Here is a 15,201-nt window from a genome sequence, read left to right as displayed (position 1 = left end):
CATTAAGTATAAACACAACTAAAACTGCCAACAATTCTGAGTTTAACAGTTTTGTTTCACTGTGTATTGTAAACATTCTAACAATCTGGTCATAAAATCAGATCATACTAAATGTCTGGTGGTAGTGAACATGTGACAACTAGAGCATTTCTTGGCTGCCTTAAAAAGGGTAAGTCAGCTGGTATCTTTGCTGTAGACAGTAACCAAACTTCTTTCCAGCATGACGGGCGGGGGGAACCAGTGCGAGACAGCCCTCCTCTGGCAGAATAACGTTCTCTATCTCAGAGATGGTCACAGGTGAGATGTTGACAGGATATTATTCAGCAAAGAGTTAAAATAAAAGCATAGGGAAAGGTGACTGAAATATAACCGACAAATATGCAGCTAACCAAGACGTGAGGGGAGTTCCAGACCATCTGTGCCTCAGCATAAGGTCAGGGAGCTCCCCTGCACAGCCTCGCCAGCTCCCAAGCAGTGGTGAAGGGGAATACGGCCCACTACAGCGGCCAGATCACCAGGCCCCCGGGGGGTGAACTCGGCCTCCACACTCTGCACCAAATGGTGATCAGCACCCGCTGTTCACGGCGAGCGGCCTTACCCCGCGTTGTGCCTGTAGCTCAGCGAGTCTCTGCCGCCGAATCATTTCCAACTCCTGATCCTCCATCGTTAAAGGCCTCCGTTCGGTTTAAAAAAAATGCACAAATACACCGACAACCAAATTACCGCAGCGCGGCCAACGGGAACTCTCAGAACAGCGCCACTAGCGGAATCTAATTTAACTACAGCACCCTCCACCGACAGCGCCACGAGCGGAATCTGATTTAACTACAACTCCCTCCATCGACAGCGCCGTTATAGGAATCTGATTTAACTGCAGCACCCTTCACCGACTGCGCCAGCAGCGGAACCTGACCTAACTATAGCATCCTCCATCGACAACGCCACCAGCGGGACCTGACTTAACTACAGCACCCTCCACTTACAGTGCCCCTGGAGGAATCTGATTGAGTTGGAAATGCTTGAGGAGAAAGTGAGGTCTGCAGATGCTGGAGATCAGAGCTGAAAATGTGTTCAGGAATGAAGAAGGGCTTATGCCCGAAACGTCGATTCTCCTGTTCCCTGGATGCTGCCTGACCTGCTGCGCTTTTCCAGCAACACATTTTCAGCTCTGAGTTGGAAATGCCCCAACTACCAGCATAATTTGTACTGCACTGAAACTTGTAGAAAGGAAGAGTTCCATTTATAGCAGAGTTTCTCAAATCTTTTCTTATTGTGACCCATTGGAAGGCTGGAAATTGTTGCAACTGCTCAGTGGGATCAGAGAGAACCAGTGTGGCTCGTGGTCGTAGGTGTCTACATCGATAAAGGTTCTTTGGCTACTCTAATCCAATTTTCCACCCTTTAATCCATAGATTTGCATGGCCTGGCTTTGCAAGTTCACATCTAAATACTATTTACATGTTGTGTCTGTCTCTACAACCCCACCAGACAGTGAATTCCCAATTCCCTCTAAGTAAAAAAAAACTTAAGATTCCCTTTAAACCTCCTGTCCCTCACTGAAAATCTATGTTTTGGTCATTGATCACTCCACTGGAGGCAGAATTTACTTCCTGTCTACCTTGCCTATGCCCCTCAGAATCTTATACATTTCAATCATGTCTTTCTCAGTTTCCTCTGCTATCCAATCTCTCTTCATAACTAAAACTCTCCAGGCAACATCCTGGTAAATTTTTTCTGCACTCTTTCCATTGCTATCATATTCTACCTTTGAAGTAGATTCCACAGCTGCGTACAATACTTTAGCAGTGGCCTAACCAACCTTTCATCAGTATTGTTTCAACACAAGAATCAGTTCATAGAGCGCAGCAGGCCAGGCAGCATCCGAGAAGCAGGAGAATCGACGTTTCGGGCATAAGCCCTTCTTCAGGAATGAGCCTCATTCCTGAACAAGGGCTTATGCCCGAAAAGTCGATTCTCCTGCTCCTCGGATGCTGCCTGGCCTGCTGCACTTTTCCAGCACCACACTTTTCAACTCTGGTCTCCAGCATCTGCAGTCCTCACTTTCTCTCAGTTCATAGAGAATTAATTCCCAGAAAGAAATAAGTTAGCTGGAATGTTTATTAAAAAAACATTCGTTGGAATACCAGATGATTTCTTGTCTCAGAATTGTGCATATTTACACAGCAAATTAAATGGATTATCCAAACCATTCTAGTGATGTTGTGTCATTAATATTGGAGTAGTTTTCATTCAATTAAATTCAGGTGAGGCACTGAACCTCGCTGTCTACATCCTGTCCTTTAAACAATTCTTAAAACTGAACTCTTGTAGGATGTGAGGAAAGTTTCAGGCAATGGGTTTTCTGTCCTTATTTTGTTGCATATGAAGCTTGTAGTGTCAAATTGTTGTCTGATGATTGCTCCTCTGAAGATCCTTGGGACACTTGCTAAATCTAAGTACTTATATAAATGCATAACCAAACTACTGAGGATTCTATAATTCTGAAATAATAAAAATGCTGGAAAATCTCAGCAAGTCAGACAGCAGAGCTGATCAACTTGAAACATTAACTGTTTCCTGCCACAGTTGCTGACTAACATAGAGTCATAGAGATGTACAGCATAAAAACAGACTCTTTGGTCCAACCCGTCCATGCCGACCAGATATCCCAACCCAATCTAGTCTCACCTGCCAGTACCCAGCCCATATCCCTCCAAACCCTTCTTATTCATATACCCATCCAAATGCCCCTTAAATGTTGCAATTGTACAAGCCTCCACGACTTCTTCTGGCAGCTCATTCCATACACGTACCACCTTTTGTGTGAAAAGGTTGCCCTTTAGGTCTCTTTTATATCTTTCCTCTCTCACCCTAAACCTATGCCCTCTAGTTCTGGACTCCCTGACCCTATCCACGCCCCTCAATTTTGTAAACCTCTATAAGGTCACCCCTCAGCCTCCGACACTCCGGGGAAAAACAGCCCCAGCCTGTTCAGCCTCTCCCTATAGCTCAAATCCTCCAACCCTGGCAACGTCCTTGCAAATCTTTTCTGACACCTTTCAATTTTCACAACATTATTCTGATAGGAAGGAGACCAGAATTGCATGCAATATTCCAACAGTGGCCCAACCAATCTCCTGTACAGCTGCAACATGACCTCCCAACTACTGTTCTCAATATTCTGACCAATAAAGGAAAGCAAACCAAACGCCTTCTTCAGTATCCTATCTACTTGCGACTCCACTTTCAAGGACCTATCAAGGATAATCCTTTCAAGGCACTCCACCTGCTGAGTATTTGCATTTCTTTTCTATATCAATAGAAATACAAATTATTGTTCATTCTATTGCTTCCATGCCTTCAGCATTTTTTTTGGAAAGACTGTTAGCAGTTTGCCATTTGGAACAATAGCAGAGAGAAATAAATCTTGCTTTTTGAGCACTTGGAGGGGAATTGAGAATCTCTGGGAAGAGATATGAACAGCTTAGTATTTTCTGTAAGAGCTAAGTCAATGTAATTTAGTTTAGTGATTGCTAGATTCTGAAGCGGCTCAGCCCAACACAGCTGTGTTTGTTATAATTTTGATGTTATGTAGAGCCACGGGGGTCACAAGTTTCTCTTCGTATCAGGAGATAGTACTCTTCTGTCATTGTAAACATCTCAAGAATTTTGGGTGGCAGGCTGTACTGGGGCTCAGCTCTCACTGCCCTGGAGATGAGTCTGCTACATGATGTGCGAGTGGACATAGGCCCCAAAAATCCTTAGCTAGGTGCTTTGAGTCATTCAGCAGCTTTGTTATACAGTTAAACCTTCTGCCCATTTTAAAAGTCCCTCACCCATCTCTTCACCCTTACCTTCCCTCATGGTCATCATTAACCCATCAGCTGTCTCCCACCATCCACTTTATGTACAGAACTCACTAGCCATACTGTAATGGTTGGAAGTCATTCATAAGCCCATAAAATTTTAAGTAAATAAAATGACTTTAGAATTGCCATATTTCAAATGAATACATAAAAGCACAGAGGAAAAAAAATTACATATGGTTATTGTACTAGACTACCCCTTGAATAGTGTGAAATGCACTTTACCTTTTTATCCATTAGATTATGTTGTGCCCAAATCCAAATTTGTTAACAGTTCCAGAACGGAAACCCACAAATCATTAAGCTCATAAGTAAGGAGCAATGAACTAAGCCCTTGGTTATTCACTATCCCTTGTGGATACTCATCTTACCCAAACTCAAATGATGCTTTGTTATTACTTTAAGCCAGTCTAACAAGGCTTCCTTGAATTAACAAAAGAATGAGTTTACGATTTACAAAATGAGGAATAACAAAGTGTAGAACTAAGAGTCCAAAAACATAAAAATTAAGATTATTCGTATTAGTCTTATCTGCTCTTTATGAACAAATCAGAAACTAAGTACTGTCTGTTACTTGATGGCATTTGTAGTGTTGACACTGACAGTTGACCAGTCAGTTTCGAGATCCATGGTTTTTCATGTTAGTTGAAATTCTGTTCTTCTCACTCCTTTCCTCAGTAACTAAATCCACATTCACTAAGATGGCATTTTGCTACATTTTACCTGCGTTGCAGGGGTTGTTTAAAATGACTGTTCTTAAAACTGGCCCTTACAGCATTCTAGCCCTGAAACTATGATGTCTGGCTAATATAGATAGTCTAGTGTTTCATTCAGCTTTTAATCCCGTTTTTTTGTACTCCTTGTAACATGTTTGCAAAAGGTGTCTTTCTCCTGAGCAGTCAGACCCCGCCCCATCTCGTTATGTTCCCCTGTTTGAAATTTCCCTCATAGTTTACAAGCGAGACGTTCCATGGGTTTCACAGGACTTTGCTAGTCACTGAATTTGTATTCACCTTTTTTAAAAATGTGTAGCAGTTCATTTTTTTGAGAAGAAAAATACAAAAAAAAAACAAGGGCACAGATTTCAGGTCATTGGCAAGAAAAGCAATGGTGACAAGGAAAATATTTTATACAATGAGTGGTTATGATCTGGAATGAATTAAGTGGCTATTTGAGGTGGAAGCACATTCAGCTGGAGCATTTAAGATGGAGCTAAATCATTGTCTGAAAAATAGAACTGTGGAGAATGATGGGGAAAATGGTAGGGAATTGCTACCAGGTGAACTGCTCATCTGTAGTGTTGGTACTGACATGACAGGTGGAGTAGCCGCCTGTTCAGTAAGGATTCCCTTGATGAATGCTTTCTTAATGTAAAGTGTTTGTAAAAATGGCTCATATTTAGTTCAGTTCCTTCAATATTCCCACATGACAGCAGTGAGACTGTGAACAGGTACTACAGATGTGTGCCTATTTGAAAAGTTACTAAGGATTCAGTTTGAAGGATTACAGAATTCAAGAGGTTCCATGTTTGACTCCTTTACAAATTTAAGTTTTGAAACCTGTTTAAAGTATTTTAATAAGTTATAATTTGGTAAGAAAGGACAATATTCATATGAATAATAAATTTTTTTTAATACTTAAAAATTTTGCCAAACAATGTAGTGGAATGAAACAGTTAATGCACACTGGTGCATTTCAAAATCTATATTTGCTGTACAAAGTGGATAAAGAAATTAAACATACTTTTAAAAATATAAAATTCAGTAGTGACACTAGTAGCATTTTTCAACTGCAATGTTGCCACAGAAAACCAATTGTTTCTTTTCACATAAGTTAGTAGTTTGAAGACAAAAATACAGAATCAAGTACCAATTGGAATATTTTTACATTACTACAACCTAATATCTATAACCTTATAAGGGGTGAGCTCTGGACTAGGAAGAGGTTTAATACTGGCAACGAGCAGTGTATGTTTTGTGTCAACAGAATAATACACTGGGTTATATTACCCTCAATACTGAAAAGGACAACACAGGATTAGGGTTTAACTGGTTAAGAGAAATGGTCAAAGGCAGCTGTTTTTAAAAAAAAAAAAGCTAACCACTCTGGTTTCCAGAAGTGTGGCCGATATTATACAACACATCTCAGTAGTGTTAGTCTTATTAGTTGTTGCCAGTATTTAGTTACAAGCAATAATTTTAATCATGCAATTACTGTATCCAAAAATCTTATCAGTTTTACATTCAGCTGAACTAAACGTTTTCCAGAAATGGATAATGCTACAACATATAGCCATCAATTCGGAGGCTTGCATATGTATTTGGTGGGAAAAGCAAAACTATCAGCTAAAAATTTCCTCCATTGTCAGCTGAAGTGGTCCATTAATTCAGTAATTTTAAAGTACACAAAAAGGCTCATAACAGTGGACAGCATCATAATAAAAATATTTCTTACATTGTGATACTGCCCAACAACTTTAATCATTTAGTTTGGCACAATTTATGTAGAGGTGTTAACATGCTATAATTTAAGACCATTTACATTACCAATAATCTGATCACAGATTTTAACTGAAAGTGTAACTTGTTTTACATGAATGGTAACAAAAAAAATTGTCACATGACATAAAGCACAGAATGCATACAAGTATGTGATTATGCAGATAAACTTCTAAAAAAACCTGTAAGAAATGTGTCTCCAATGGCAATATGTATTAACAATTCAAATAAATACAGCCATTAATTCAAAGATAGGATAACAAAAACCTTTTTGCTGATATCTGTAACATAACATTCAATTTCTAGGAGAAAAAGTCAGCTTGTATGAATGAAATATGAATTATGTGAAATGAATAGAAACTTAAAAGAAAAATACTCTGTTTGAACTAGTAAACATTTAAATGAAAAAGGTCTTTATCTGACTATTATCTTAAGTTTCAATCCAAAGTGTATGATAATTAATTCTGGAATTCAGCAGATAAGTACTCAATTCCAAACACAAGATTAGTCCTTCCATAAATGCAGTTTTGTATTTTCTACTTGTATAGCCAACACCTATTCTTTCGCAATGTAATGAATAGCTGCAAACATTCTAATAATGTACATTTTTCTTCTTCTTTAGCTTGTAAATGTGGAATGTTTTGTTTTTAAACACACGAGAGAAATAAAGTGTATAGGGAGGTTTACTATATTTTATTTCATCACAAAAGCGTGGATAAGGAGAAAGCTTCAAATCAGGATCATTTGCTCCAGGACCATCCATTACCTGCAAAAAGGATAATTACATTTATGTTTTAAGAAATCTGACCTTAAATGAGCACAGTGCAAAAAAAATACAAGTCACATTACTATATAAATATCTGCATAAATCAAGTTTTTTGACAATGGAGTTAGATTGTTCTGCATGTTGCAATTTAATGAGATGAATCAATTTATTTTAACAAACAAAAATACACATCAAACCCAGTACCATGGATGGAACCTTTTGGTCCTGAAGGTGGTGGGCAGAGAGGCAGGAACATAATTTAATTAGGCAGAATGGTGCAGTTCCCCACTTCCACTGCCAGGCACAAGTGAGGACTGCAGATACTGGAAACCAGAGTTTAGATCAGAGTTGTGCTGGAAAAGCACAGCAGGTCAGGCAGCATCCGAGGAGCAGGAAAATTGACATTTCGGGCAAAAGCCCTTCATCATTCTGGGTGGGAAGGTCATACCTTGACCTTAGTCAAGTATTAATTTCTTAGTACTTCATGAAGGGGCAGCGCTCAGAAAGCCTGTAATTTCAAATAATTCTGATCACACACAGAACTCTAACGCTCTTTAAAGTCAAAACATCATACAATACATTTCAACAATCTCTCCCAAGACCTCAAAAGTGACTACTCTGTCATCTCCCCCCTCTCCACACAGTCTTGTAACAAGGTTGGTATAATTAATTGATTTCTGTCATTACTCTTCTACACAATCTCAGTTGTATTCTGCACCTTTTTAATCATACTCTCTTAGCATGTCATCTTGTCTTCTTAAAAAGAAAATGGAAAAATGTCAGCAGACAAGCAACATAGAACTATAGAATAGATGCCATACAGGGGTCATTTGCCTGTCAGGTCTCTGCTGGCCCCCTAGAAAAGCAATTCTCCTTGTGAAACAACCTACCATGACCCATAATCCTTTACATGTTAACTTTTAAATAATGATCCAATATGCCATTTGAATGCTTTTATAGGATGCACCTCCACCAGAGTCTCAGACAGCGCCACAACCACTCAATGGCTAAAAAAAGTTTGCCTCATATCTTCATTGCTTCTTTTGCTAATTACGTTATTTGGTGGACATAGATTATTCTGATGATTAATTGCTAATTTGACTCTTTAAAGAAAGGTTTGTTTGTAAATCCAGGTAATGTAGCCATTTGAATTGGGAGGTCAATTACTTGTAAAATCAGGGTCTAGGCCAGAACCCCAGCTTTGTAATTCTGAAGCAGGAATTTCCAGGCATTCCCTAGATGACCAGTAGATCTACCATCATTGAATGAAATTATTTTTCATTTATTTCATAAATCACCAAGTAAGATTTGCTAGAAAATTTTTAGAACTACTGAAATGACAAGTCATGCCTTTATAAAATAAAAGGGGTCCTTTTAGGTATCTACAAGACTACACACAAATGTTACTTACATGACCATTTGCGACATCAAGCAGGTCTCTCAAACGGCAGCCTCTACTGTGTCTCCTTTCGTAACAAATACTGTCCTCAAGGAGAATGTAGTCTGTTCCATATATCCGTAGGATATTGTATACCTCTTCTGGAGACCTTTTGGAGTATATCTGATAGATCTTTATAGAGGATGACATAAGCGTTATCAAATTCAATTTAAGGCTAATGAATGTCTTCTAACCAATTGTGTCAGCATATGCCATCACAGACTCTTCCTGTCTGAAATATCTGTTTGTAAATATGACTGAACATTTGTATGTCAGACCCTTAAATTTAACAGCAATATAGGATCTCGTTCCTAAGTCAGATGTTCATTAGTTGGGGAGCACATACTAAAAAGAATATTAATTCGTAAAAGCTACCTTTATTATTAGAAATTAACATCTAACCTTCTAGCTAATTTTATTGATATGCTTATTTGTGGAATAAGACAGTTGGAAAACATTAAATTAAGGCATGGTATAGAAGGGATACCAAGGTAGGGGGATTCTGGGAGTTGGTGTAAAGTTTTAAAATTACTTAGATGAAGTAAAAAAAAGACGTCACTCTCTCCCAAATTTAAAAAAAGGGAATATTAAAGTATTGAAATATAATACGTAAAATTAGCAAGTCATAACCTAATCTTGGTTGGTCAAGGAAAGTATAGGCATACATGAGGCTGAAGAGAATCGATTAACCGATTGCAGCCAGAATAAAGAATGCCCTGACTTTGCCTTGTTCATGTTATAGAAAAAGGCCATCCAGAGATAAAAAATAAAACAAGTCAAGAGAAAGAAGCTTGAAGAATCAAAAGACCAAAGCTGTGAGAGAAATCAATATGACCAACTGTTTGAGAGATAGTTACCTGTTTTGTTCTTTCTCTTAACTTTTTGTCTTCATAATGAGGGTGATTAGTTATGGATCTCCCAGTACACAGTTTGACCCCTGCTAATAATTGCATACTTCCAGCAAATACCGCATTTTTGGATGTTTTTGACCTATGAGAGAAAAAAACTATATCCTAAACATTAATATTTAGGTTTCTTTATAGGTATTTTTTTTGGTAGCTTTAGTTTTTAAAAAATACATGCTTAACTTAAACCTTTCTCATAAAATAAGTGCAAGAAACACATCCTTGATAATCATGAGAAGTACAATTATCAAAGCACAAACTTCAAGAACTGGAATCCTAACAGGAATTGCATCAATGTTTTATTAATTCATTCAAATGCTGACTGGGCCAGCATTTGTTGTGTGGCTCATTCCAGAATAATGTCTCCTTCCAGCCTCACCAGGACAAATCCTGTAAATTTTAGAATGACATAGATTCTTCCCTTTGACCAGAGACTGTGCTACCCCAAAGATCTATTGCCTTCCCCTCTCAGTGGACCGCACTAACTGCAACAAGACCATGGTCTCAGTCCAAAAACTGAGACAGGAAGTCTGCCTGCAGTCAAGCCAGACTCTGCCGCTTGGTTCTCGGGTGTGGAACATTTAGCATGTTGCTCTCACTAAGTTTCATTCTTGACCCCAGTCTCCATGGTAAGCAAGCCACATATGTAGTCTTGTTAATCAGAAGTAGTATCAAATCACACCACATCTCTTCATTTCTTAATTTTACAATGAATTAAAGAGTCAGTCCAAAACCTTAAATTTCATATTCATAACTCAAAACTCCTGCACAAAATTTCTCAGATGCCCTGGAACAAACCACACTGCTAGACAGTAGTTCATTGTCTTCTCCTATAATTTGGAAAATTCAACCCAATAAACTGTAAAAGCACCAACTCAAACGCAAGAAACATAAGTTATGTGTCAGGCTCAGAAACTTTGCACAACTTTGATATTAAAAATTCAAATGCGATTTTATAGGTAGAAAATTATTTAACTTACTTTATCCAGTTCATTAATTCAACTGTATCAGGGTCATAAAATTCCCTCAGATCTGACAGTTCAATCATTATCTTTGGCCAGAACTACAAGAACAACAGACGAAATAATGAATGAATATAATGATCCTGTTCCTATTTCTCACATTACCAGTCTGAAGATAGGTACTTCAGGGTTCCTGCTGAAAAACAGCAGATGTGTAACTAAAGTATATTCCCCCAAAGGATGCCACGTTCTGACAAGATCACATGGATAGGGGTTATTAAAGGACTGAAGCTTGATCAAAGTGAAACTGACCACTGCAATATATTCAAATACTTTGCTCCACTGCATCAAAGATCCAGCAGCCATTTACTGTCCAAGAAAACCCAAATTCAAATATCTGTTTAACTGAGTCAGGCTATTAAATGTAAGCACTACATTACTCATTCAAATGGGTATGAATTAATTTAAGTATTTTTCACAGATATATACAATTAATTAAGAAGATCCCAACCTATGCAAGACAATATATTAAATTTTAATTCATAAAATGCAGTTATAAACTTGTAATAGGTCATGTGTAAACGTGCCTACAATTTACTTGGATAAAACAGACCTGAAATTGCAAGATAAACAAATAAACTTTTACAATAGGTCAGATGTGAGCATTAACTCCATGTTTCCACACTGAATAATTATAGCTATAAATTACTCAATAAGCCTTTATAAAACCAAAAATGCAACTTCAGTTTATTAATAAACTCTATGTACAAAGGACAAAAAATGTAAGATCACATGTCCAAACAGTCTACAGGTAGTTTTTGGATAATGCGCGTTCCGGCAGTGTGATTTGGCTATAATGTAGCTGAAGAATTAGGGAACAGTATTTTCAAAAACACTTACCTCTGTTCGCAATAGTACTATTCCAGTGGGGACCGGTTTGCGCGCTTTGTGCTGATCTCCACACCGAAGTCACCGTGCTGTTTTGCGCATGCGCAATGTCAGCGCCAGTCTTTGTGCCGTCCTGAGCATGCGCGATATCAGCTGCTGACAGGAGCTTTCATTTTTTTTTTAAGTATACTGGGTTAAATTTACTTTTATTTAATTAATAAATATGATTTCAAGCTTCATTCAGGCTGTGCTACACTTTGCGTTAGACGTTTGGGTGATTTTTGAGCAATCCTGAGTGGTATTCTTTGCTGGCCTGCCCCTGCCCCAACCCCAACCCCACTTTTCCCATAGGCCCCGTTATTTATATTGAGAGATTTTCATTTAAACGAGGTTTCGCTGGAATGCAGCTATGGCATTATAGGAGAACTACTTATATATGATCTATTTGTGAACTTTGCACTGTTTGTAACATTGAAGAAGTGTGAACTTTACAATGTATTTTCCCATTAACAAAAGTTAGAATACAAAATCCATTTCAGAACTAGAAATGTGTTGCTGGAAAAGCGCAGCAGGTCAGGCAGCATCCAGGGAACAGGAGAATCGACGTTTCGGGCATAAGCCCTTCTTCAGGAACAGACGTTCAGCTGAACGTCTGTTCAGCTTATGCCCGAAACGTCGATTCTCCTGTTCCCTAGATGCTGCCTGACCTGCTGCGCTTTTCCAGCAACACATTTCCAGCTCTGATCTCCAGCATCTGCAGACCTCACTTTCTCACCATTTCAGAACTAGCCTTAGCATAAATAGTTTTAATCTCTACAGTCACAGACAAAATGGATATGGAGTAGAATACTGTTTTACAACAACAATCCATTAACACAAACTTGGAAATGTTAGTTTGTTAAGCTCTACACCCGAATTAGCATTACTTCTGTTTGAAACCATAAATATTCTCTGAAACATTCATTGCAACCAGTAAGCTATAACCAACAATTGATAAAACACCTTATAAAATGCAAACAGATGCTAAATAACTAAAACTAGGGCTTACTTAATTTTGCCTGCAGAGCAGATCAAACAAAATACTTGTAACCTAAGGAGATAAACAGATAATGACAAAATGGAGATCCACCTGTGAAAGCAATATACTCATGTGATTTCGTTTTCACTGATACCGATACCTTAACTGATTCTTCTGTCTTTTGTCTCCTGCACATTTAACTGGCTTTTCTGCTGCATTAAAATTTAAAGCTACTTAATATAATTAAAACTGACAGATGCAGAATACCTCAAAAGCAAGAAATAAAAATAGATACACCAAGTGGAAGAGTGGGACTGGCGTTTGAGTGAGCAAAGGCCAAACCTTCTTGATGGTATTGATTGACATGAGACCTGTGTTAAAACCTGGGACTCATGTCCTATTGGTCACCAGCCCAGTTAAGTACTGTAAACAAGCTGTTGGCTGGCTGCCTCCAAGTAAAGAACAGATGGTCACTCTGATAAGGTATGAAGTAGGATTTCAAAAAGCTGGTGGGAAAGTGAAGGGGACAAACCTTGTCAAGCAGACCCCCATAAATAATAATACAAAAACAAATGTTTGGGCTTGTCATTCCTGTGTGAGGAATGTTTTCTCTAACAGAGTTCATTCTTGGAATGTGTGTGTCACTGGCAGGGGCAGCATTTATTTTTCATCGTAGAGAAGAGTGTGGTGACCTACCATCCTGAACACAACTGAGTGACTTGTTCGGTCAATTCAGAGGACAGTTAAAGGTCAACCACATTACTTTGGAGCCACATTCAGGCCAAAGTAAAGAGGAAGATTTTGTTTTATGACAATTCAGTAACTGAAACTAGTTTTTGTATTCCAGAATTACAAAGTCAAATGAATTTAAATTAGCTGGCTGCCATGGTGGGGTTTGAACTCACGTCAATCATTCATCAGTCCAAACCTCTGGATTGCTCATTCAGTGAAATAATCACTATGCTATTTGTTGCACTTCCAATTGATGGCGCTACTGTACAAGTCAGATCCTAGAATTAAACTTCATTTCATTGATCATAGGTTGTAGGTTTCATTTTTGTATTCAGTTTTTATGGTGCTTAGACTTAGAAATATATTTCCACAAGTTGCAGACGTTCTTTACAACAAAAATGAGGAAAGATATGATAAAACAAATCCGTATCCAGTTAGAAAGATACACTCAGAGATGTACAGCATGGAAACAGACCCTTCGGTCCAACTTACCCATGCCATATCCTAAATAAATCTAGCGTCATTGCCAGTATTCGGCCATATCCCTCTAAACCCTTCCTAATCATATAGCCATCCAGATTTCTTTTAAATGTTGTAATTTTACCAGCCTCCACCACTCTGGCAGTTCATTCTGTACATGCACCACCCTCTGCCTCAAACAGTTTCCCCTTAAGTTCCGGTTAAAATTTTCCCCTCTTACTTTAAACCTACAGCCTCTAGTTTTAAACTCCCCACCCCACCCTAATCAGGGAGAAAGACCTTGTCTATTCAGCCTACCTATGCCCCTCATGATTTTATAAACCTCTATAAGGTCACCCCTCAGCCTCCGACACTCCAGGTAAAAAGTCCCAGTCTATTCAGCCTCTCCCTATAGCTCAAAGCCTCCAATCCCTAAACCTATGCCCTCTAGTTCTGGACTCCCCAATCCCAGGGAAAAGACTTTGTCTATTTATCCTATGCATGCCCCTCATAATTTTGTAAACCTCTATAAGGTCACCCCTCAGCCTCCGACGCTCCAGGGAAAACAGCCCCAGCCTATTCAGCCTCAAATCTTCCAACCCTGGCAACATCCTTGTAAATCTTTTCTGAACCCTTTCAAGTTTCATAATATCCTTTCTGTAGGAGGGAGACCTGAATTGCACACAGTATTCCAAAAGTGGCCTGACCAATGTCCTTTACAGCCGCAACATGACCTCCCAACTCCTATACTCAATGCAATGACTGATAAAGGCAAGCATATCAAATACCTTCTTCATATCCTATCTACCTGCGACTCCACTTTCAAGGAACTATGAACCTGCACTCCAAGGTCTTTTGTCCAACACTCCCCAGGACCTCACCATTAAGTGTATAAGTCCTGCCCCGATTTGCCTTTCCAAAATGCAGCACCTCACATTTATCTAAATTTAAATCCATCTACCACTCCTTGGCCCATTGGTCCATCTGATCAAGATCCCTTTGTACTCTGAGGTAACCTTCTTCACTGTCCACTACACCTCCAATTTTGGTGTCATCTGCAAACTTACTAATTGTATCTCCTATGTTCACACCCAAATCATTTATATAAATGACAAAAATCAGTGGTCCCAGCACTGATCTTTGTGGCACACCACTGGTCACAGGCCTCCAGTCTGAAATGCAACCCTCCGCTGCCACCCTTTATCTTTGAGCCAGTTCTGTATTCAAATGGCTAGTTCTCCCTCTATTCGATGTGACCTAACCTTGCTTACTAGTCTACCATGAGGAACCTTGTCAAACTATCTTAATACAAACAGCAAAATCAAAGTTTTAATCTGTTCCCCATTGCTACCGTTTCACAGATACTCAATTTCAGAGAAATTACACCTCTCACTCAGTTTTATAAGTGTTTACTAAACTGACTTCCCTCAATTTTTTTCATGGAATTTATTATTCCTGTCTGAGTCTGCTTGCAAACACCTTTCACAATTCTGATGGTCAAGCCTTTTCAGTTCCAAGCTCTTCTGTTTATAAACTCCACAACTAATGCACTTAGGCCAGGATGACTCTTCCCTGAACTAAAAGGCCAATTTTTCTAATCAGAGAAACTACTCGCTTCTGAACTGAACTCTTGATTCTCCTGAATGGAATTCAATACTAAAACGGATAG

The 15,201-nt window shown here is 38.7% G+C and overlaps 1 protein-coding gene across 5 annotated transcripts; it reads right to left on the bottom strand.

Moving 5' to 3' along the window:
• Positions 1-5,951: 5,951 nt before the first annotated feature.
• Positions 5,952-12,732, bottom strand: LOC122547194 (probable C-mannosyltransferase DPY19L3). 5 transcript variants are annotated; one of them, XM_043685805.1, is made up of 6 exons: positions 12,502-12,723; positions 12,372-12,413; positions 10,454-10,536; positions 9,426-9,558; positions 8,542-8,700; positions 5,952-7,130 (listed from the first exon to the last, which is right to left on the bottom strand). In XM_043685805.1, the coding sequence occupies exons 3-6, from the start codon at positions 10,519-10,521 to the stop codon at positions 6,957-6,959; spliced, it is 534 nt and encodes a 177-aa protein (XP_043541740.1). In that variant the 5' UTR covers positions 10,522-10,536; positions 12,372-12,413; positions 12,502-12,723; the 3' UTR covers positions 5,952-6,956. The 5 variants fall into 5 exon arrangements, with proteins under 5 accessions (XP_043541740.1, XP_043541735.1, XP_043541737.1 ...); XM_043685800.1 differs by lacking the exon at positions 12,372-12,413 and having other exon boundaries at positions 12,609-12,732; XM_043685802.1 differs by lacking the exon at positions 12,372-12,413 and having other exon boundaries at positions 12,502-12,727.
• Between the last annotated feature and the right edge of the window lie 2,469 nt (positions 12,733-15,201).

The sequence above is a fragment of the Chiloscyllium plagiosum genome, unplaced genomic scaffold, assembly GCF_004010195.1.
Source record: "Chiloscyllium plagiosum isolate BGI_BamShark_2017 unplaced genomic scaffold, ASM401019v2 scaf_14420, whole genome shotgun sequence".
NCBI lineage: Eukaryota > Metazoa > Chordata > Chondrichthyes > Orectolobiformes > Hemiscylliidae > Chiloscyllium > Chiloscyllium plagiosum.
The sequence above is the reverse complement of the archived record's forward strand: the minus strand, read 5'-3'. Positions and strand labels throughout refer to the sequence as shown.

Excerpts from the sequence above, each read along its gene's own strand:
- LOC122547194 (XM_043685800.1), bottom strand. The coding sequence starts at position 12,707 with ATGTCAATCAATACCATCAAGAAGGTTTGGCCTTTGCTCACTCAAACG. Across the intron at positions 9,559-10,453 it reads GAATTAATGAACTGGATAAA|GTCAAAAACATCCAAAAATG; the intron begins GTAAGTTAAATA and ends TTTCTCTCATAG. Across the intron at positions 8,701-9,425 it reads TAAGAGAAAGAACAAAACAG|ATCTATCAGATATACTCCAA; the intron begins GTAACTATCTCT and ends TCCTCTATAAAG.